The sequence below is a fragment of the Hydra viridissima genome, unplaced genomic scaffold (assembly GCF_058129835.1).
Source record: "Hydra viridissima isolate aposymbiotic clone 2 unplaced genomic scaffold, HvirCarnegie_v1 scaffold_3, whole genome shotgun sequence".
NCBI classification, from domain to species: domain Eukaryota; kingdom Metazoa; phylum Cnidaria; class Hydrozoa; order Anthoathecata; family Hydridae; genus Hydra; species Hydra viridissima.
Genome location: NW_028324302.1, coordinates 840,001 through 865,318, shown reverse-complemented (window position 1 = coordinate 865,318; position 25,318 = coordinate 840,001). Strand labels below are relative to the sequence as shown.

Below are 25,318 nucleotides of genomic sequence, written 5' to 3'. Positions count from 1 at the left end.
TCCTTCCACAAACCGTCATAAATCACCACAAACACATATTTACAATTCTTATTGGTAAAAACTATTAAAGCTATTAAATCCCTAACTAGGGATTGCAATCCCGGAGGTCTTATTCAATCCCGGGATTTCGGGATTGAAAAACATCAATCCCGGAATTGAAAAGCAAATACAACATCTATACCGTATTAAGTAGAATTAAAACAGTACGTTTAACTAAAAATATATTTATTAAATAAATTTAATTAACATGTTAATTAAATTTCACGTGTTAATAAATGTTAAAAAATTATGTTAGAAATAAGGAGATATGTTATGTTTTTTGTGCTTCGAAATGCGACTTCAGGAAACATAACGCGTCTAAAGTTTCATCGCCCAAACGGTTACGAATTTTTGTATTGAACAGTCCAGCGGAAGAAAATGCCCGCTCAGCCTCAACACTTGTCGGTTTTACGGTCATTAGAAAAGAATAAACTCTTTCTAAATAATCGCCACGTGTACCCCCATTTTCAAATAGTGTCATTTCTTTTTGAATTTTTGATGACAATGTTTCATGTCTAATTGGTTGTATTGGTGATTGTCCTTCTTTTATAACACGATCAAGTTCCTCTTCAATACTTAAAATATTTCTTTCAGACTCAGGTGCCATTTCAGGTTCCTCAATCAAATCCAGCATGTCAGACTCAACTGATGCTCTTACTAGAGCAGGATTGGAAGCATTTAATCTTTCCAGCAATTCTACCGAAAGTTTTCGACATTTAAATGAAGAAGGCACTGTAATTATTTCTTCATCGATTTCAACGGGGCTTCGACCGTTATGCAGGTATTGCAGAAGTCCACTCATATCGGTTCGGCGTTCATGCATGCGAGCCATTAAAGCTCTACGCATTTCTTTGCTTGTATTATTGTCAGCATCTTTTAATTTTGTAAGCATGAAATAAATAGCAATATCGGCTGTAAATAGGTTAGAATCTCGACGACATATTGCTTCAACCGTTGCTTTAATGGGAACTAAAGTTGTAATAATCTCTGATAATATTGTCACTTCATCATGTGACAGAGCTATAGAATTATCTTGCACTGGGTAAATATCAATTAATGCTTTTTGTATACAATTTTTTACTTTGTAAAATCGTTTAAGCATTAACAGAAGGCTGCTCCACCGTGTCTTGCAGTCCATTACTAAAGACAGCTGTTTTCCAAATTCAGCCTTAATATATTTTTGTAAGACATCGTTTTTGGTAGGTGATCGTCTAAACTTTAGTATAAGTTTGCGTACTTTTTTAATGACTGGCCCATAATGAACTTCGTTTAGTTCAATTTTAGGCCTTACATTTTCATGATTGTAGTCCAACAAATTTTCCTCAATGTCCTCATTCTCGGATGAATCACTGTCAGAAAATTTATTGTTAAAATCTGGCTGATTTGCATCGAATTCTCTTTTTTTATAAAGAACATCAATTACAACAAGTTGTATGCCGTGAGCAAAACAGAATTGTTGGTTAGCAGGCAGCAACCTGCCAACTTTTTTCATAACACTAGCTCTGTCGGTCATTATAGCCACAATGTCTCTGTATAGATCAAGACTATGGTCTTTAAGCCTTTTTTCTAATAGTTCAATGCACTTTTTTGCTGGTATTGAATCTGTTATTCGCACTAAACCTAAACTCCAAAACTGAGATTTTTGTCCATGAATGTTAATATTCATGTAGCGACGATTTCGAAGTGACGTCCATTCATCAAAAGACAAAGAAAATCTCTCTTCTACACCGAATTCCGTTTTCTTGCGCACTTCAATTTGATGAACTAAACCTAATCTTATTTATTTGCTGTACTCTACTACATGATTACAAATTGTGTTTACTGACGTTGGTAGATTTCTGAATCCCATAGCAGTTAGAGCGGCACGTAAGTCTGTTGAAGAACAAATCACATTAAATGAAAGCCCGTCAGACGCCGTTAAACGAGCAAGTGTAGCACTAAGTGTTTTATCTTCCCTTTCTTAAATCGAAAAGTATTCTGTTAGTGGTTTAGGTTTCTTTTTTGTTGGTTTAACTGGTGTGCATTCTCCGGTAATATTAGGTTGGGTTGGAATTTCGACCTTCACATTATGCACCGACAACATGTGTGTATGAAGTCCTTTTGTTGACCCACCACCAATTTTTAGAATCTTCTTGCAGTTTGGCAATTTACACATCGCTGTTTGGCCTTTTTCATCCCGTAGAAAATATTTCGAAACAGCTGAGTTACTTTTAGTTGTAAAATCCACATACGACATGCTGATTTAGTTTTTAATTTTAAGATTCTACCTTATAAGAAAAGCGCTTTTCTTCAGTTTGAAAAAACTGACAATAGTAACTAAGCTATTAAAAATTATTAACAATAGTAACTTAGGTATTAAAAAATCTAACTAATTTAACGAGAATATTTTAAAAGTGTTTACAAAAATAACTTTTTAGAAACGATGTAAACTTGTATTATATAACGAATTATTATAAAATAAGTATAAACCGTAATATATAATGATAAAAAGTATGGGTATCGCAAGCAGGCATATTATAATAATATTTTTCATTGCTTACAAATCTATTATTTAAATCAAATCGTATTTAATTTTTAAATAGTGTATATGCTAACCAACACGACATAGTGCGAAGATTTTCACTTTTGTTTTTCTCTAAATCACTCATTTTCGATATCGTATTTTATTACACAACTAAAAATACAATACTTTTTACAATTTTATACTAAATAAAAACTTTTTATTGATACGCGAAATTGTTGTTATTTTTATATATTTTTTCATTACCCTTTTTTTTGTTCGATATTATAGGGAATCCCGGGATTTCGGGATCATAAGAAAGGGCGGGATCCTGGGTTCCCGGGATTGCAATCGCTATCCCTAACGTCATCAAATGTTCTAGAACTTTCCGGAATTACATTATGATAGAACAACAACAACAAAAAACATTATGATTAAAGCAGGCGTAGTTCTAGGAAGTGGGCAGTTAGGGGTTGGGGTGGGGTTCTATTTTTCAAGAATATATTAAAGAATTGCTAAAAAAGTTTGCTAATGAACTAATAATTAAGATGAAAGTTTGTTGTTAATTTTGTCATTAATCCACCACTACAATTCTACAGAGAAATTTTTATACAGCAGATAAGCCACCTTTAAATATCCACCATTAGAGAAATAATGAAGCATAATAAAAATGCAGAAGTTTCTAAGGTAAATGTTGACAGGCTAGTAGTTACTGGTCATGAAAAATCTATATTTATCAAAATTAAAAATCCTTCAGCTTACTTATAGTATTTAATATTATTTGATTGTAAAAAAGTTCACCACTCTTATTTACTATAAAATAAAATAAAAGGATAAAAGTGAATTTTCATTCAATTAAGAGCAAACAACTCTTTGAACCACTCAACAGTTTGTTGTACGAAACCTGACTGACACTATCTTACAGGAATTACTAAGTTACAATAATAAATCCTTTTTCCCCATAAAAAAAATCCTTTTTACGTACATATTGCCATCAATTTATATTTGTTTATCCTCCACAAAAGTTCCTCCAATACCATAATAAAAAAAAACCACTCAAACAATATATATAAGATTTTAGAAAGATCTTATAAGAAAGATTTTCTATAAAAAGATACAAGGCAACTAAATCAACTTCTTAACCAACCTTATGCAATTGTTTCCGAAAATTGCATATATATTGACCTCATAGCTCTAAGGAAATATTACAAAGTTAAACTTTACAATTATGTAAAAATATTTAAATATATGTTTATAATCAATGAGAAGATATTTAAAGCTGAATTTTTGGAAGGTAAAAGATGAAAATGCTCTGCATTTAAAACTTTTAATTACCACTCCCTAAGTTTACTTGAACTGAATGAGTAATTTACAAGCATTTTTGAAGAATCAGCTCTTTTTAAAACATTTTTGGTAGCAAAACTAACTTGGATGTTTTCTAGAGGTAAAAGATACGATTAATTTTTAAAATCAAGTTTTAAGATCTTAGCAGTTGTAAAAGTGACAGCTAACTTTTTTTATATAAATAACTGTTTGACTTGATTTTTTTTAAATATCCTAACATCTGAAAAGGAATGGCAAAATATTTAACTTAAAGTTTCTAACTCTCGGCAAATATTCTGCCTAAAGCATGATAACACTGCGCAACAAATATATATATTCTTTAGCCCGTTTTTAAAACTTTGAAAACTTATTCTTATACAATTAATCACGGAGAATTCAATTACTTGCTCAAAATAAGGTAACCAATTCAAGTTAATGAAAAAATTGAGCCTTTTTTTACTTTTATGACCTCCCCTATTAATCCTGGCACATTGAGAACAATAATAAAATCTGACCACAGGTTACCCTGTTGCTAATCTACACAAGGTCTTAACTAAATAATAAAAAGCGGCAGAAATTGAACAGAAAAGAATTTTTTTGAATGAGGAAACTTAAAATTCCTATTTCAATAAAAGCAAAAAAAGCCATTAGTAAATGTAATATTTCATTTGTAATTAGAAACATACCTGGGCATTTAAAAAGTTTACAGGTTTCTGTTTGAAATTCATTTTCATCGTGATTGGTGAAAAGATTATGGTCAATTGGAAATCTTACTTTGCGTCCTATTCCACAAGTTACACTGCACTCACTCCAGGAACTCCATTGTATATTAGACTTGTCTAAAAATGTTAATGAGATTTTTTAGTGAAAAGGTTACACAAAGATCTAAATAAAGTTTACATCTCATTTATTTAAAGGAATCCATATCTTACTTATTTAAAGTACTTCCAAAAACAGAGGCAATTGAACAGGAAGCTTATTTGTTTTTTTGCGAATGCTTCATCCTATCTACTACCACATGTCACAAACTAAAGCCTTATAATTAAGCTAAACATTTTCCTTTTTGAATCTATTCAAGAAAGCCACAACACTTAATTACAAATTGTAAACCTGAAGTTTATTTGATTTGATAACTTTGATCACCAATGAAATAAAATTTACGAGTAACACTTTATTTCTACCAACTTGTTACTACAAAAAGACTAGGTTTTAAAATAAAATAGGTAATCAAATTTCTTCTTAATAATATTTTTGCAACTTGTTTCAGAGAAATAAAAGCATTAGAGCTAACAATAAGGCTAATTTTAAACTAACTCCTTCATAAACTAGTAATTTATATTAGCGCTTGATTGTAGATATTAGCATATTTTTGGAAAAAATCTCTTTTCAAAAAGTTTTAAAATTGAAATAAGTCTCTTTTCAAAAAGTTTTAAAATTGAAATAAGTCTCTTTTCAAAAAGTTTTAAAATTGAAATAAGTCTCTTTTCAAAAAGTTTTAAAATTAAAATAAGTCTCTTTTCAAAAAGTTTTAAAATTGAAATAAGTCTCTTTTCAAAAAGTTTTAAAATTGAAATAAGTCTCTTTTCAAAAAGTTTTAAAATTGAAATAAGTCTCAGGGGAGAGAAAGAATACTTTAAACTAAAAGTTTTTGAAAAATTGACAAAATTTTATTAAGATGTAATTTTAAAAGATAAAATTCCCAAATGCTTTTCTCAACAGTACTTTTAAATGCTGAAATTGTAAGAAGTGCATAAAGTTTGATTGATCAGAACCGTTCTAAATCTTATTGCAAACATAATATTCTTCTAATAATGAAAATGAAGAGGTAGTGATTATAATAATTTTATATCTTTATATATTAAACTTTATCTTAGAGAAACTAATCACTGTTTTTAGATTTTGGTAAATGAAATATTTTAATTGAAGTTGCAGTAAATTTAAAAATTTAATTCAACTTCAATTAATATATTTCAATAACCGGATATTCAAAAAAAAAAAGAAAATGTAAGGGTTTTGCTTAAAACGATTCATATAGATTTTTTCGGATTTGTTTTTATTTGCCAAATCTTTTTTAAACAGTTGACCTCTACTTTCATTTTTGAACTGATATTTGTGTACGAAAATATTAGAAAAGCAACTTCAACTTTTAATTAATGAGTTTCAATCTTTATGTACAGTTTTAAAGCCTAGCTTAAATAATTTTTGTATGAATAAATAAAGTACACAGAAATAATAGAGGTATGTTGATTTAAATTATTGCTCCAAGATGTTTACAAAAAATGGTCAGTATAAGTACTTAATATAACCATCTAAGACCATCTATTTATTGTATAGTCTTCTATATCTATTTTAAGAATATAGTTTCTTTTTTTTAAAAAATACGAAAGGAATGATTGGTCCTATTATTTTGAAATCAATTTACATTTACTTTTTAAATTTGAATATTAATTACAAAAGCATTTTGTTTGTTAGATTTTTCATCAAAGAGAGTATTTATGTTTCAAACTATTATCATTTTATCTTCCTGAAAATAAGAGTTACATTAAAATGTTTAAATGTTTAAAAACAAAATAAAAAATCGTTACTTAATACACAATCTAAAAAAAATGTCATGCTGATACTTCTGTTTGATTGGGAATTCAACTTCTTAAATTTGAGTGTAAAAGAATGAGAATTGCTTATAATGAAATTTTTAAAATAGGTCATAAATAAAACTCAAACAAAAAAGGTTAATTCAGATTGGACCTATAATCAACAAAACAAGTGCTCTCAAATAACAAGATTCTAATCTTTTTGCTTTTTTTTTCTAAAAGTATGTTTTAAACATTTATGCTGATATACATTTTTTTAAAAAAACAAGCGCTAAATTTTCATTTCATACCATTTAGCAAGTAAAATACAAAATCATTCACCAAAGAAAGGAGATGTTTAATCAGAAACTGTAGTTAACCTCATATTTGCTTGAAGTTTTAGGAGTTTGTATGGCAGGACATTCAATATCATTGACAAAAGCAAAAAGGAAGTTTTTCATTTGAGGTGATTTGTAAAGTATAAGTTGAACGCGAAATTTTTTTGTAGAGTTTTTTAAATGAGTAAAAAGAAAGATTTTAAAATTGTAAAGCTGTGCTGCCTGCAAGAAAACTACATCAGATTAAAAATGTTCACTTAAAAGTTTTTTCATTTATTTTTAAGTTTAAACAAATAACTCAATTTTCAATAAAATTTTTCCATATACTTAAAAAATAAGTACATGAATGCTTTTTACTTTTACCTTGGCATTCCAAAACTGTGTGATTAAAAAAGTATCCATATGGACAATGACATTCAAAAGTCCCATTCAAGTTGGTACAAATAGAGATTGTATACTTACAGCTCACTGAGCACTCATCAAAATCTAAAAAAATGCATATTTTTATATTGTGGTTAAGTGGATAAAGTTCTGAATCTATATGAGAAAATAAATAAATAAAAATAATGAAAAATGAATTGATCAGAGCTTGGGCTATACTCAAAATCCTCAAAAACCCAAATCTAATTTTAAACTTTGAGTGAAACTGCGCAAATTATAAATTTAGATAGCAGCAGCACGGATATTAACCTTGACATTCCCAAGTTGTATGATTAAAATGGTATCCTGGTGGACATTTGCATTCAAATGTTCCATTCAAATTTTTGCAAGTTGAGTTTTGGTACTTGCAGCTTTCTAAACATTCATCAAAATCTAAAAGTATAAAAATAATGCATGCATAATAGACATTAAGAACAAAGTATTTATTGCATCAGCTCTTCAAAGTCAACAAGACTTTTTCCATAAAGCAGAAGTTCAGAAAAAAAATCTTCTGAAACTTGTGTACATTAGCTAATCATAAGTTAAGAAACAGAGAAAAGGTTTAAGTTATTGTAAAGTATAGCTGCATGAACAGATAATCACTTTGGCATTCTAAAACTGAGTCATGGTAAAAGTACCCTTGTGGACAAAGGCATTTAAATGTTCCATTCAAATTTAAACAAGTAGAGTTGGCATACTTGCAACTTACTAAACATTCATCAATATCTAAAATATTATAAAGTATTATGCACTGCAGACAACTTGAATTAGAAATGATTGTGTCAGACCATCAAAGACAAAAAATAATTGAGCTTTTAATCAGATTTTATAAGAGGAAATATTTCTTCTTTAGTCAAGTTTAGCACATTAAGCTTAACTTAAATTCATAGTGACAGAAAAGTAAAAGTTATCATAAAAATACAGTTTTTTTTAAGAACACTTATTCACCTTGGCATTCTGAAACTGAGTTATTGAAAAAGTACCCTAAAGGACATCTGCATTCAAACGTTTAATTGGAGTAAGCCTTAAAAGTATCAGTCCTTCAAAAAACCGAAGAAGTTTGTTTTTAAAACAGTAACATTTTTTTAATGTTTTAATTGTATGAGATTAAACTAAGATGTATGTAAAAAGTAGAATTTAAGCAAAACCTAACCTTGACATTCTCCAACACTGTGATTAAAATGGTATCCCTTTGGACAATTGCATTCAAATGTTCCATTCAAATTTTTACAAGTTGAGTTTTTGTTCATGCAACTTACTGAACATTCATCAATATCTAAAAGTTTACAAAAGAAGTAAGAACAACTAGAACAGAATTAGCTTACCTTAGTTAAAGGAACAAAAAAGAAGCATAAACCATTGTAAAAATATAATTATAACTAAGGAAAGTTTTTACCTTGGCATTCTAAAACTGAGTAATTGAATAAGTACCCCTGTGGACAAATGCATTGAAATGTTCCTATCAAATTTAGGCATGTAGAATTTGTATACCTGCAGTTTTCGAAACATTCATCATAGTCTAAAATAATAAAAGACATTTATTTCTGTAGAAATATAGGAAAAGGTTAAATTATCAAAAGAGTAATTATGCAATGAAACATATTTATCTTGGCATTCTAAAATTGTCCAATTAAAATAGTATCCCAACGGGCATGCGCAATTAAATGTTCCATTCAAATTTATGCAAGTAGAATTTGGATATTTACAGCTTCCCAAACATTCATCAACGTCTGAGAAAAATAAAATATACATTTGTGCAACATAAAATGTAAAAAAAATGATACTATCAAAAAGAAGAGGAAGACAAGGTTTACTTGGAATAATAGCATTAGTACTTGATATTAGTTTTGCTTGAGATAATTAAAATCATTCTACTACATATTTAATATGGATTATTAATAAAGAATTTTCATTGAACTACAGATAATTGACTATAGCTATAAAAAGCGTGGCTAAATACATTTTTGTTGTGGTGTATTGCTGTCTAATTAGAAAATATTTTCAACACTAAAATGTATATAATGCAATACTCATAAAAATGAAGTAGAGCAGAAAGACGAAAATTCATATAAAGAAACAGATAGTGTAAATAAACTGATTTGGTTGGGAAAAAAAAAAAAAAAAAGAAGTACTGAACATAAGTAAAATTAAAGAATAACATAAGAAATATGTAAAGCCTCTTAGAAGAAAAAAAATTGGGTGCAGTATGGATGCTGGATTTCTTGCACCATTTAGAACTCAGAAAAAAGTTAAAATTACTTGAACTTAGGTGTTAAGCTACTGATTGCTGGATTTATTTACCTAATTTCAAAGTTTTTATTGAAAAAAAAAGGATACAACTAATGAACATTTTTGATATTGAAAAAGAGACGATAAATAATGTTTTGCAATAATATGACTAGGCTTGTGGGTGATATAACTAGGATAGCTCATACATACACACATACAAAGAAACAAAAATACTTAGATACATAGAAACATTTGAGCTGTTTTTTAAATATTGAAGCCCAAGTCAGTTTTATGTTTTTTTGAATTAATTTTTTTTTGAAATGATGATAGGTTTAGTAAATTGAATCTTCCACACCCACTCCAGTTTTTGTTTTACTCGATTAAGTTGCCCTACTGCACAGTAATACTAATCGAACTAAAATCCTGTATAAACTTGGTGAAAGTGTTTTCGGGGTTCTGTTTTTTATATCTTTTATTTTAAAAGACGTTATTTTTTGTGTTTTTTTAAATTGCATTTTGTTAAAAATCATATTTACTGTGATTAACAATAATCCTACCTCTTAGATTTTATATCAACTATAAACTGTTAATAATCTTTGTTACTATTTCAACTACAAACTATTAATTAGTATGGAGTAAGATTATTTACTTAAATCATTAGATGCATTTTTACACCCTGGTTTTTAGGATCCTATAAAGAAAAATGCCACAATAGAAAAGCTGGAGAAAAAAGAAACCTAATAGTACCTTGCCACTTCTTTAATATATCAGAATGAAGTAATGAACATTTTAGCTTTTTGTAAACTTCTAAGACTACCAAACTCCGAGCAAAATAAGTAAAAAGGAAAACAAATGTCCACTCTGAAACGTATTGAACAATCATAGTGAAAGGTATTAACATTAATAAAAGTTAATGATGAAGTTGTGACAAAAAAATTAATATCTGCTCTGATAGGAGCAATTTTTATTTGTCAACCTATTAAAACTAATTTGGAAAAAAGTATAAGGGACTGTAGACTTAACGCATATTTTTAGTTAGATTGTCTATTGAGACATTTAGAAATAACACAATAAATCCACCTGTCATTTTTAAAACTATATTTCAAAATAATATTATGATAAAAATTGTGCCAGCTAAAACAACTTCTACTGACTCATGAATGTATGGTATGTTTTATATAATGTTTATGAACTAAAGTATAATATCTAAGGAAAGATCATACCTACGCAGGATGAACCTTTATTTTCATATGCATAGCCATTTTTACATGTGCAAACTCTGTAAGCACCGTTCTCAGAAATACATATTTCATTTTCCATAATATTGAGACTATCATATGGGTATTCGTCTAAATATTAAAAATATATTTATTAGAATAACTAAACATAAAAAGAACAAAATATTTGGTGAACATTCTGATGAGAAAATCTTTTTAATAGGCTTAGGACATTTTTCCTCGTTTCGCTTAAAAACTGTAGAACTTATTTTTTACTTTCTTATACAAAAATATCCATTTAAAGATTTAAAACTCTATAAAAATATATTTTGGTACTTAGAATATAAAAATTTTTTTGTTCACTCTATCATTACAAAAGTACTAGGCATTCCTTAAAAATAAATATATCTTCACTCCCCTCATAAGACTATTTGTGTTTGTTTTGGGAAAGAAAATTTTAAATGTGCTGCTAAATCTGGTTCAGCTGCATGCGGACAGTAACTTTAAGCCAAAAGTACTTTCTAGCCCTACAGGTTTTTGTTTGAGCAGCAAAATTTTTCTATTCCCTGGAGTCTTTTTCTAATATTTCTTTACATAAGAAATTGATGACATCTAAAAGAATAAGATAGCTTTCATGAGTTAAAAGAAAAAAGTTGCTTCACTGTTAATGGAAATGCCTATTTTTTTCGGTGCACAAAATCTCAGAAAATGTTTATAATGCGCAACTTTAATGAACTGTTGTGTCATGCGGTTAATATTAAATATGGAAGAAATTCATATATCTAAGACAACTTCGTTCTAAATATTTACATTATGTGCCAACACAGAAAGTTCTCAGCGTATTCCTGTTTTGAATTAAAGTGAGGAATGAGACTGCGTGATTGAAACTGAACACACAAAAAACCATATCTGTATCGAAGTTATAAACTGTACTTAATGCCTCACCAACAAGCTTTATGCAGCATTCAACAAATTTTACATGATTTGAATACTTGAGAATGAGTGGTGAGTCAACAAAGTGAGAGTTTTGTTGGGTTGATAAAATACTGGTAGCTGGTGGTTCATGAGTATCTTCCCAATCAATCCTATTAATTGCATTAAAATCATTGTTTGGAACTTTGAATTGTCTTACAGTGTTATTGATACTTGCTGTGAGCCTTCAGTGAAGAATAATTTCAACAGCTTTTTGGCGTTTGTTTATTAGAATCTGTTAGCACTGCATTTATGTTTTCTTTATGTGAAAAATAAGCATTTCGACTGATATATGGCTCAAAAATTTCACGCATATCACTGGAAAGTACTTTCACAAGCTGTATAGCCAAATAAACATACTTTTCAACATCTGTTTATAAAGGACTTTGTTTGATCAAAAACCAGTTGGGACCATAATTGGTCACAATGAAATGTGAAAAGGTGTATAGATTTTTCGTTGCACTTTCTGTCGATATGTTCAACTAGAATCCCCTGTTAGCAAGTGTGACCCATCGAGTATGGTTTAGAGGACCTGGTTTTCTCACAGACAAGTCCCGAAATCCATTTCCTTTCCTAACTGCATGCAAAAAATAAGTTGTATCAGTTGCACTTTGTTCTGTAGTGGCCTGAAGAATACTATTAGCAATATCAATAGCTTTACCAGATATTGGTGTTGTGTGATTAAAATAATCACAACCTGGTTTAACTACAAATACATAATGCTCTTTAAGAATGTCACTATACTACTTCTCTTTCTGTTTAGTTCTTGTTAAGGTCCTTCCTGGCATCAAAGTAAATGCTTGTAAAAGTTTCATTTTGCTGACTTTTAACTATTTGCTATTTTTTTCTAAATTTACTTCTCTCACAATCAGTTTTGTTTTTGTCAATAACTTAAGATCTTTTTTACTAATTAATATAAACCAAACTAGAACAGCAGTAGCAAGTGAAGTATCAGCTCTATTTGATGCATCATACCGGTCCGCTTCTTTTACTAGATTTGGATGAGGCTGTGGCACTTCAAAGTTATTTGTAGCACTGCAAGTGGCGAAGTATTCATCGTTGTTATGCAACTCGTCATCACATTGAGTACGTGTAACATCTTCTGATGTATCAGAAGTATACTGACTTAAAGTAGCATCAGCACTTGATTTTTGCATATACTTCAAAGTTCTCAACTGATCATCAGACTTTTGCTTTAGATGTTTTTGTAGCTTGCTTGTTGCACCAGCAATAAATATTGAACGTAAGCGTCTTTGATTTAACAAGAATTTCAGTCCGTCCGTCGGAACTCTTAAGTCTCGTGGACAGTTGCAAGATATGCTCAGCTCCTTAGTAGAATTATCACACAAAATTAAACATTTGCAAGCTGAAACATTAAACAGACTGTTTAAGGTGCTGGTAAAAGTAGCAAAACGACCGGAACTTGATTTAGAGCGACACAACATAGACCAAGTTTCTATTAATACAGAAACTCGTTCAACAATGGGCTTCTGCAATATTGTTGGATTCAATGCTTTTTTCCATAAATTAGCCACTGCTTTTGTAACAACACCATCTTCATCTTTGTTAGTTACATAAACTATAGTAAAAACACTTATTTAAAAAATAAGATGTTTCATACATTGCAAAATAATTTCAAAGGATTGCTTTTGTTTTTGCTTATGCTAGGCTGGGTCAAATTTTATTAAAATATTACAGTAGTACTTGCCACCTTTAGCTCTATAAATGGGGCATTTTTATTTTAATGAGAAATACTTTGCTGTACGTTTCTGGTTTTAGACATCAAATATTAAATAAAACCCAAGTTCTGAAAAGATCTGCTACTATTTGTTACTATTTGACTCACCCTAAAATATACATACATACATACATACATACATACATACATACATACATACATACATACATACATACATACATACATACATACATACATACATACATACATACATACATACATACATACATACATACATACATACATACATACATACATACATACATACATACATACATACATACATACATACATACATACATACATACATACATACATACATACATACATACATAATATATATATATATATATATATATATATATATATATATATATATATATATATATATATATATATATATATATATATATATATATATAATTTAAGTTTTCTACATAGATCAATTGACTTTGAAAACAAAACTTTATTCAAGATATCTGTGTAAAGCTGTTATTTAATTATTTAAAAATATATTAAACTTATTTAAAAGCTATTTACATAATATTTGTATTAGTTTAAAACATTTATACAAGAATGCTTTGAATGAGCACATTAATGAACCTAAAGTTGTAAACAATATAATCAAAAGTTTTTCTTTAATTTCTATTCAAAGAATTTGAGTTGGAATTCGACATTCAAGTAATAAGGAAGGTACTGTTTAGAACTAAAAATACTGTTAATCTCGAAAAAAAGAACTGTAAAAAAATTGTTTTTATTAACATAAATTTACTTATTCAATCTTAAGTCAAAATTTAAAGGTTAAGTTTTAGGTTTAAAAACGGTTTAACAAGTCCTCTCAATTCATTTGAGCTAAATTATAAGTTTGTCAACTGGTGGTACTCAATTTAGTATACATAGTGGAAAGAAGCCACAATAAAAATTATTTCTAGCTAGGCCTTCAGCAATATAAATACAAAGCTCAACGATATAAAGTTCTACTTAGTAAAAGATCCTAAACTGCTAGAAATAATTTTAGGCTTGTCCGGACATAGAGAAAAAATTTTCTTGTTTACATTATAATGGTGTGAAGTCAAATCAAAAAGAACTGAGAACTTTCAATAAACTAAAGAAGCTGTACGAAAACTTTGCCGAAAATGGATCTGAGCTCTACAAGAATGTTAAGCATCTACTTAATGAAGCTAAATAAATGCATGTATACAATTTAATTTCTCCACCAAAACTTCATTTATTGATGAAAATGGTGGAAGAGATTTCAAGGGTGTTAGGTATGGAACCTGATATTACTGCCCGGCTATGTAATCATTGGATAATTTGGCCTGGATATTATAGAAGTGGATTGGATGAAAGAAATGCTAAAAAAATTCTGAATCTACTGCAGGATATAACAGACAACTAATATGGAATAAATTCCATTTCAAACCAGTATAACATTTAATGTAAAAATTATATATAAATGTTTATTGTTAGTGCATATATGTATAAGTGCATAACTAGAAACTGCCAGGTTTATATATACTGATAATTTCAATAATGTTTTTTAACAAATGGGGCTAACCAATTTAAAAAAACATTCTTCAAGATAAATTTTTTGTTTAACAGTTATTTCGCTTAATACAATAAAACAATTGTAGATTCCAGAAGACGATATAGCAACTGAAACAATTAATATATGTTTATATTTTGCTTCATCATAGTATCTCATTATTTTATCGGCTATATTTCGGTGACAGGAATTAGTTATAAATTTGTAACTTTTATGTTTGAACTGTAGGATATGGTAATTCGAGCGAGCTGTAAAACGTTGTACGGGTGACTATTCAGTCTGTTCGATCATTCATAGCAGATTCTAGGTTACTTTATCATCTGGAATACGTTTTAAATTTTTAATTTGCTACTTTTGAATTTTGTTGTTGCTTTTTTTTTAGGAGTAGCCTTTTTATTATTGAAAAATCGCTTGAGTTGAGCGAGTTACAAGGAGTGTTGAATTTAGGCTTTTGACTGCCTCCTCTCTTTCTAGAAACATTTTTTCCCTACCCTGCATACTTGATTAATAATACTTGGTAAATTTAACGTTTTTGGTTTTATCATGTCGTTCTGTTATATAAAAATGCATGGTAAAAAATTTACGATTACATGAGGCACCATTACTTCTAGTAGCAATTACTTTAATATTGATTACAGAAAGCTGTAAAATACTAACACCCTTTCAAAATTAGAGGAATAATTAAATACCTTGGATTTTTGTTGTAGAAAAGTTCGTCAAACTATATTCAAAATGATTTTCAATACCTCTCACAAAAAAAACAAGGATTTGTGTTGCAATTTTATATCAATTGGGACTAACTAATTTATTTGTAATACCAGGTCATACCACTTATTAGTAAAAACTGAAATAAGGTTAGAAATAGTTGTATTAAACATTGATCTTTTTAAATGCAAGTATATTTCATGATTATCTGGTAGAAGCCATTTAAATATACAAATAGTGAATGAGGCACCATCATCAATATAAATTTCGTATTTCGGAACAGTGTGAACATCATCTATCTTACTCAATTTTAAAAAATTTTCACTAGAATTTATGCCCCAGTCAGGTATTTGAAAGCTAATACGTTTAACCAATTCCTTAAAAGACTTATTTGACTTAATAATAATTGCTTCATCTGATATAGAAGAAAAAGCTGATCTCTTTAGGGATACATTAGAAGCTGGTTCTAGTGTTTTGGGAAAAAATAAACATGAAGAAGGACAAAGCAATGAAAAGCTGTTAACTGGAAGATTTAATTTAGGTAGTGTACCAGGCTTGAGAGAAGTTTTATTTGGATTTACCATTAACATGTTAGCCTCCTAATGCTTTTCGCAAATAAAAATATTTTTTTTATTAGGGTCTTTGGGCTTTCGTCAATAACTCTATCTTTAGTTATAATGTGTAAAAGTTTTTTTTCTCCATTCATTGTTGAAATCATCATCGGTGGATGGTATCTTAAAAAGTGAAACACCTTTCTTTCTTCGAGAAGTACCGAATCCTAAAACGGAACAATTAGCACCATGCGTTGGCAAAAACCAAGAATAAATCAACAATCTTCTTGTAATTATAATTCTTAAACGAGTCATTTTCATCATCACCATAACTTCATTGAACCATAGTACGGTTTATATATTCAGAAAGATTTGGATACTCAGAGAACAGCTCAATCCGGTCACAAATAAAGAATAAACAATGAAATACTGTATTGTATTCTGCATTTTTTGAGCCTTAGTGAGAGCTGTTTGAGGAGTTCAAAAACTTAATAGTGTTTAATATGGCAGCTCTCTAGACACTGGGAATTAAATTTTCTCTAAAGAGGACTATTCTTGATCATACAATTTATCAAAAAACGTAAAACATTTTGTTATAAAATATACTCTAAGATTTATCTCATAACTAGACTGCCAAAAAGCGTACTTGGAAAAATACGTGAAGCAATATTCCGCAGATTTATTTATCTGCCGAACTGCTTATAGCTTATTGGTTGTGAATGATAGGCCTCAACCTAATCCACAAGGTTGAGGCGTAAATTGATGATTACATGAAGCTGTAATCATCAAAAATAAAAACAGTTTCACCAGATCATTCCGAAAAGACTCCTACTTGTTCACAACATTGTTCAACAGATTCGTTTAGTTTCAAAAAAAGTTTTTTAACAAATTATGCCGCCATCATAAGTTTCTAACTTATAATTTACATAATAGTAGGTAATTAGTCTAAATCTTAATTAACTTTTCCACAATTTCAAATGTTGTAAGTTCTTAGGAGCTGCTCATCCAAAAATATTATAAATCTGCCGACAGCAAGAAAATGTACTAAGCGCAAGTAAGTTGTATATTATCCATGTCAGTATCTTAAAAAAATGATTGATATGTTAAATTTTCTTTGGTCATTTCTCATTTCATTTTTTTGCATGTGATCAAAATTTTGTTTCAAACAAAGTAATAACGGGTATAGATAACCAAAAATAAGGAAAAATAGTTTAAATACATGTAAAAGATAGATAAAATTTACCAATTCTCATTTGACTGAACCATTTAGCTGATATAGGTTTCAAAGAACTTAAGCTTTCATTAGCTTGCTTGAAAGCAACTGATAACGAATCAACGCCTGGACCTTGACACATGAGAGCCTCAATATAGTACTTGTTGTTGGCTTTTAAAAAAATTTCCCCAGATTTTTGGTCTGATCTAAATTAAAATATAAAAGTATATAACTCTAATTGGTGCTATTTTTCTTAAAATGTTTTAAAACATGTGATAAAAGTTAATAAAATGAAATATGTTAAACTGCAAGTTGGTGTAAACTAAATAATATGGAAATATGTTTTTGAATAATATGAAAACCAAATAAAAAGGTTTTCCTTTTAGATTGATTAGGATTATTTGTTATGACTAGATTTTTTTTAGTCACCAAAACTATTTATTGCCATTAACTCATTTACCAAAAACTCCTTCCATTTCTTTGCATTATCGCACCATGGTAATCATTTAATATTGATACTGTAAGAACTTCAAATTGAAGCGTTTATTTATAGTGTTTTAATTTGTGTATACATTTTTTACTAAAATATCCAGTAACTTTTACTACTCAATCATTATTTCAAGATTTAACATCAGCCTTTTTACAAGTTTTAACGAGCGTTACTCGCTCAACAGCAAGAGGCCTTTAGAGAAAATATAGTTAAAAAAGAAAGGGATTAAACATGTTGAGATATTACAAAATGAGAAAATCCAATTATTCTAAAAACATAAATATTATAACAAAAATTTTCCTATAACCTTAAGAAACTTATATGTTAAATAACAACAGAGAAAATTCCCCGAAAAAAAAGATTGAGCATGTTTATTGTTTCCACAAATTGAGGACCTATGTTACTTAAAAAAAGTTAATTCTCAGGAGTTTGGAGATTTATTCTTTGAAACGTCCAGATAAAGAACCATTTGAGAAAAAGAATGAGTTTGTAGAATTTTTTAGTTATATTTTAAAGTTGAGAATATATAATTAATGGTAACATTTTCAAAAAAAAAAAGATTGCTATTATTAGAATATAAAAAGAAATGTCGCGATCAAATTATAGTGCAACCATTACACTGAACTAGTAGATATCCCCACACCCTTACTTATCTGATTCTTCTAACCTACGAACCCTATTGCACAACTTCAAATAACTAAATGCATCAAAGCTAGTTGAAGCAAGAAAATAAGGCAAAATACGATAAATGAAGCGACTATATGCAATTGGCAAAACCATCTTTTTCTCATATAAATTTTTCAAATCTCAGACGGTGCTTCTGGCAATCCAGCTACAAATGCCAGTCAAAACCCATCATCAGGCTAATTTGCTAGCATTTCTAACAGCATTGCAAACATTTCTAGCTTACTCTTAATCCCATCATTTACCATCTCTAACATCAAATTTTAGTAGCCTTTTATATCTTGTTACCTTTGAGATCTCCTAGTCCTTTTTTTCTTATAATCTTTAAATGTAGAAATTGAAAGATTTGACAAATATTCTCTTTGCTGAGGTTTGCAAAAACATTTATCAACCTAATAACTCTTATTGAAAAAGCAAAATTTACTGGACTCGTGAAAAAACATAATTAATTATGACTAATGACAAAGTTGGTATACATTTTCCTCAAGACTTACTTTGATTAAATACAAATTTGACCAAAATTAATCTTTTGCACACAAACTGAAAGTTTGTTTGCTTTCCACGTTTAAGATAACATTTAAATACCAGTATGCATTTAAATAATCTTACCTTCTGAAACACTGGGAACATTTGCTCAAATTTTGTCATCTAAAAACGCGGTTAAATCTAAATTTGAGCAATCTTGGTTATGAAGGAAACTATATTTCATGATTGGTTAATTTTGTGTGTTCAGGCAATAACCAAAAGAATGTTTCTTTCCAAGATCATCACACTACTGATAAACTAATTGCTCAAGCAAATAGTTCTGACCTAGATTATGATTTTGTCCCCCTACTTCAAACTCTTACTAAGAATCCAAATTTGTTTTAGCTATGTAATTTTAAAGCAATCGACATATTTAATCTTGAAAATATTTGGCATTAAAAAGTAGCTGATCGGAATTTTTTTAATAAGATTTTAACAGAAAAAGAGATAAACCGTGATCAATGACATCTTGTCATGCAAACAACTATGTAATTGAATTGCGTGGGAGAAACTATTTGCGGAGAGGTTTGACCGACCTAATTTCCTTGAGAAAATATAAACATAGTATAAGTGGTTTTTTTTATGAGCATATTTGAGGTGATTTGTAAAGTATAAATTAGGTACGTGGGGGATTTACGATAATGAGCATTTTAATAAATTAGGTACGGGGGGGATTTACGATAATGAGCATTTTGTATATTACTCTTTTATTCATTAAAAATTGTTTTTTTGAAAAATGAAACTTTATTTAAAATATTGGTGATTTTTTTAAAGTATTCAAAACATGATTTATACACAAACACACACAAAAAAAACCATATTCTGTTATTAGTTGAATAAAAATATAACCGAGGCAAAGTAATGCGTTAAAAACTAAACAATGAAGTTCTATTATAAAACCACTATAAGCCGAACGCAAATTTTTTAAGTTGGTTGCAGTTTTCTTAAGCATTCCTTATAATGAATTTTTGTCACTTAAATGGGCATAACTTTTAGTAGAATCATTAGTTTTTTATGAAATTTTCACCATCGTAATACTGATTTAAAGCTTTTTACAATGATGTATAATAATTAAATATTTGAATAGTTTAAAAATTTTGCACGCGTACCTATATAAATGGAACGCAAAGGTTTTGTACCGACAGTTTTTTAAATGAGTAAGAGAAAGATTTTAAAATTGAAACGTTGTGCTTCCTGCGAGAAAACTATAGATTGTGTAGAAGAAAAATTAAGTGGAGAAGTGGTATCTTTGATGTGCTTCAGGAGTGCATCAAGTGATATCATAAATTGATTACTTTGCATAAATAAAATCCTTCCACTGACTGGACGCATATGCAGAGTTTGAATTAGTTATCCGAAAAGACTTAAATAGCTAGTAAAAGCTTATCCCTACAAAAGGTGCAGGACTACTTGGTTATAAAATACAGGACTACTGGGTTATAAATCGCAAGGTAAGAAATATTTTGTTTCATCTCCTATTTTAAACATTGGGAGAAAGTTTTTGGTTTTCTTCTGAAAATAACAATGGTTTAAAAGTTTAGCTTTAATTTTAAAGAAATGATATCTTATGCATTAATTTATATATATATATTTTAACAAATTATTTAAAAAAATAAAAAAAATAAAAAAAAAGTGTATTTTACAAGTAATCATCACTAGATAAAATGAATAACTAATTTTCTCTAAGCGTGAAAAGTAGGAAATAAAACAAAATAATTCTAACTTTACGAAATGTCTTAAGCTAAGTATAAAATGGTTTTTATATCATATATCTTACCTGCTCCAATTCAGATATACTATCCATTTTTTCTGACTAATAATTTTAGTTTTGTTGCCAGGATCAATGCCTCCACTTAAATACAAATCACAAAAGTCATCACAAGAAATATAAAAAGTATAATTCCCATCACGTGCTACTTGAAACCATCCTCTTATTCTCTGATAATAATTCTTATCGAAATTTCGAGGTGCATGAAATTCATCAATAAAGTGGTAGCCATCGGGATATTGAGGATACTTAGAATCTTTTTCCAATGCAGAAAATGAAGATTGAGAATGGCTAATATTTAAGTAAACGTCTCGAACCAAAACACCAAGATCTGAATTTAAAAAAGGAAAATTACAGGCAGGTTGTAATAATAGTTAGACTTTGAAGAAAAAATAACATTAGCAGTTAAACTAATAAGTATATTTATCATCAAAAATTCAATTTAATATTACAAAGTTAGTTTTTGTTAAATATCCATTTTTAAAAACATCGAGTTTTAGAAGGACTCCGAATCTAAAATCAATGTTCGTTTTTTAGTTCTCATTTGTATTTCTCCCGATGAACTTGCTTACTTACTGTAAAAATCAAAGCTCATGGGACAATTATACCATGGGAAGTGATATAAGTATAATTAATTCACTGAGTATAATAAGTATACTGAACTAATGTCCGCTTATGAATGGATGGTTTTAACTTATTTTACATGTGTCTATTTGTGGCTATTATCTAATTTTGCTGGTAGATCACGGCAGTTTCAAATTGATACTTTTTGGAACTTTATTCTGAGCATGCGCAATCAACAACTGCTAAAAATGAAAAAAAAATCTTGTTTTTTTTTATTATTTTTTTTGAAGCTCAACTATTCTAACTTGGATTTTTTTATGTTTGATATTTCAAATTTCTTCTAAACCGTAGCGATTTGTTTCAGATTTGACATATACAATCTTGTATTATAAGTTTTATTGATGCAATTAAGATTTTCAATAAAAACTATTAAATCAAAAGGTAAAATTTTTTCTTGAAAAAATCAGTTTTTTAATCAGCTATATTATAATGAAACGAATTTTCTGTAGCTGAAACTAAGATTATTTTTTTTCTTCGTGTTATTCTCCTTTTTTTAAAGTTAATTCTAAAGACCGGTTTTTTTTTTTTTGCACTTTTTTTTTTCGTCTTACATAAATGGTATATTTAGATATATTGTAAACATGGACCATTCAACCAAGTTAAATCTTATTTGTCGAATTTGTGGAGAAGATATAATTAAAGACTCAGTTGATGTAAATAAATATTCTGAAAGAATTGAGAATTCATTTTATTTAAACACCAGCATTGACAATAAAAAGGTTCACCCACAAAAAATGTGTAGGAGATGCTATACCATTTTAAGGAACATTGAAAAAGGCTCAAGCAACAGTGTTAAAGCAATCAGTTGGCAATTCCATGCACAGAAAAATGTTTTTGTTTCCCCAAAATTTCTGGGAGGAAAGTTAAAAAATCAAAAAAGATGGACCAGGCCAATCATAAATGGCTTAATTGGTAATATACCAAAACCAACGTTGCGTTTAAATGTAATTGATATTGATCCTGTATCAAATCCATATTTAAAGTTATGTATATGCAAGTTGTGCAACAATATTATGTACGAGCTACTAATGCTAAAAGAGTGTCAACATTCGTTTTGCTCAGTGTGTTTGTTTAATGATATTGAGGGAAAGTTGGAAGCAGAAGCAAAATGCTTTATTTGTAAACAATGTATTCCATTAAATACAATTTTAAATTCTGTTAACCCTTTCGATACCGACGGGACATAGGGGTCCCGAAAGATAAACTTTAATTTTCAAGCTAAAGTACAGTTTTCTGGTCATTAAAATGTAAGCGGTCTATCTTGTCTATTATTCTTACAGCCAATGAAAAAGCATTTATATCATACGAACTTATTATCTGTTATCTAAAATCATTTTAGATTGTGCTATTTGCTGCGTTTAAGTGTTGCTGAATTGTTGTAGTTTGTTACCAAAATCTACAGCCTTATTTAAAGATATAGAAGTTTATATTCTAAATCATATATATATATCTAAATCATTTAAAAGTTGTTTTTATAAAAATGAGACGGTTCTATAAAAATGTTTAAATGTCCAAAAGCTATAAATGATTACAATAAAAACATGGGAGGAGTTGACAAAACCGATTTCTATTATTCCATTTATGGTATAGATAGAAAAAATATTAAATGGTGGCATAGGCTGTTTTTTGGGCTCATAGATCGAACAATAACTAATGCATATATTACATACTCTAAAGTAACAAATTCAAAAATCACAAGCTTGTTGTTTCGTCGAAATGTTACATTAGGGCTTTTAACTCTTGGTCGTCCTACTAAAGTTTGTCGGCCTCTGAGCTTATCTGAATCGTCTAAAAAAAGAAAAAAAGATAAATTTTCTTCTCTAGACTCTGTTCGATTAGTAAATAGAGGTGTTTATTGGCCTTTATTTGGAGATAAAAGGGCACGATGCGAAGTTTGTTCTAAAAAAAAGCAGGAATCAAGACCCTATAGATATTGTGAAACCTGCAAAGTGTTCCTTTGCTTTCAAAGACAAAGAAATTGTTTTCTTGAATATCACAACCTTTGACATTGTTTCTTTATACCCTGTTTTTATTTTGTTATGTTTATTGTGATATTGGCTGCTTACCTTTGTTATAAATAAAATCAGTGCATGTCTCTATATTAATTGTTTTCAATTTTTTTGATAACCCAGGTTGTGATTATGGATGAATAAATGGCGGTGGGGCTAGAAGAGGGGGGTAGCTAAAATATATGGTGCAGGGTGATACCTGGATTCCTCAGTTACCTAATCCATAATTGCTTACCTTGCATAAAAAAAAGGGATTGACTTTATAACAAAACAGTTATTTTGTTTTTTCAAAACTCTAACTTTTAAATGCGATCAATTTTTACCGTGAAATGCTGTCGGGACATGTAAGTCCCGCCCCTATTTCTTTGACAATGGGAGGAGGTAGTAATTATGTAATGATGTTTTCATAACTTAATATCTAGGAGTATTTAAAAACACAGCATTAGATTTTGATTAGACGTCTTTGTCCAAGGGTGGTATCGAAAGGGTTAATGTAATACAAATGATAGAATACATTCTTTTAGGTTGCAATAAGGGATGCAAATTAAAATATACAGTTAAAGAAAATGAGCTTAAAAAATTACAGGAAGAAAATTGTAGTTGTGATATGTTATTACAGACTCAGATATGCAAAAAAAACTACAAATGGTCTTGATACAACTCTTGCTGATGTATTTTTATTAAAAGAAAATGATGATATACCACGGATTGTAGAAGATGCTGCATCGCATGTTATAAAGCAAAAGCTAGTTAACTCTGAATCAAACTCTTTTGACTTTCCTTCTGGAGGAGGGTAGGTGCATTTTAAGTATTATGGCAGAAAAAAAAAATATTGTTTTGTTGTAATTGTTAGAATTTGATTTCAATTCTTACTTTCTAGCCTTTGCACTTTACTTCCAACTCAAAGGCATATAAAGACAGCTCTGATGTTAGTATGAGGAAAATTAAGAAAAGACATTCAGCTGTTATAAATTCTTTAAATGTGACCTCTGGTTTGCCCAGTACATCGCAACTTCAGGTAACTTCTGCTATTTTGAATTCATTTGGACAAAAAGATAAAATTAAAATATTGAAAATGTCAGACATTGCCCTATCAGTTATAAGTGCAGAAGAAATGAATCTCATATTCTAATATAAAGATACTTGCAAGGTAAAATAACTTAAATTCAAACTTTAAATTGAACCAAATGAAATTGTGAATAAAGAAAGGTTTTTAAAACAAAATATTTCCAAATTTGTTTTAGATGGCTCAAATCAAAAGATAAAGTGTGCATCAAACAAAAAGCAAAGAAAAGTAGCTAAATCTTGGTCTGGAGATGATTGGGTGGTTTGTAATGCACCATTTAAGGGGGATACACCCCCAAAAAATTTCAAAAATTCAAAAAAATTTTTTAACTGTTTTAGATACATTAGTATATGAGGATTTCAAAAATCGTAGTGGCTATGTCTAAAAATTACTCTAAGTATTAAAACTTTGCATTTTTCAAGTAGCAACAATGCCTGTTTTCAAAAAATGTAAATTTACGTCTTGTAGTACACCACAATAAATGACTTCGTATGCAATGAAAACTTAGATAAAATTCGCAACTAAAAATCTTATTTGGGTTCTTGTTAGATTTAAAGAGCTTCTTGTTAGATTTATAAAACTATTAGTAAGAAAAATTAGTTTTCAAGTTTAGTTTCAGCTCAATTTTTATCGCAAGAGAAATAAATTTTTTAAAAGTTTTTTAACATGGTAAAAGTAGATAGAGTTAAAGCAAGAACAAAACGAGCAGTAAAAAGAAAAAGGATTTTAATGGAAAGTTGTTACGTGGCAGTGAAATTTTAAATAATTTAAATCACCTTTTAAATGATAAT

At 29.0% G+C, this 25,318-nt stretch overlaps 1 protein-coding gene and 1 pseudogene across 6 annotated transcripts in view; one reads left to right on the top strand and one right to left on the bottom strand.

Annotated features, from left to right (window-relative positions):
• LOC149890513 (uncharacterized) overlaps positions 1 to 25,318 on the bottom strand; it is a 57,252-nt gene that overhangs the window by 10,711 nt on the left and 21,223 nt on the right. For 3 of the 6 annotated variants that reach the window (XM_090082968.1, XM_090082967.1, XM_090082972.1), the window contains 9 exons: positions 20,838 to 21,159; positions 17,392 to 17,567; positions 10,643 to 10,768; positions 8,800 to 8,920; positions 8,587 to 8,711; positions 8,344 to 8,466; positions 7,461 to 7,583; positions 7,134 to 7,256; positions 4,549 to 4,701 (listed from right to left, as the gene is read on the bottom strand). In XM_090082968.1, the coding sequence (XP_089939094.1) occupies positions 4,549 to 4,701; positions 7,134 to 7,256; positions 7,461 to 7,583; positions 8,344 to 8,466; positions 8,587 to 8,711; positions 8,800 to 8,920; positions 10,643 to 10,768; positions 17,392 to 17,567; positions 20,838 to 21,159 (1,392 nt within the window). Of the gene's footprint in view, positions 1 to 4,548; positions 4,702 to 7,133; positions 7,257 to 7,460; positions 7,584 to 8,343; positions 8,467 to 8,586; positions 8,712 to 8,799; positions 8,921 to 10,642; positions 10,769 to 17,391; positions 17,568 to 20,837; positions 21,160 to 25,303 lie in introns of all 6 variants that reach the window. The other 3 variants (XM_090082969.1, XM_090082973.1, XM_090082970.1) reach the window with 3 other exon arrangements.
• Positions 22,005 to 25,318, top strand: part of LOC149890516 (uncharacterized) — a 4,750-nt pseudogene continuing 1,436 nt past the window's right edge.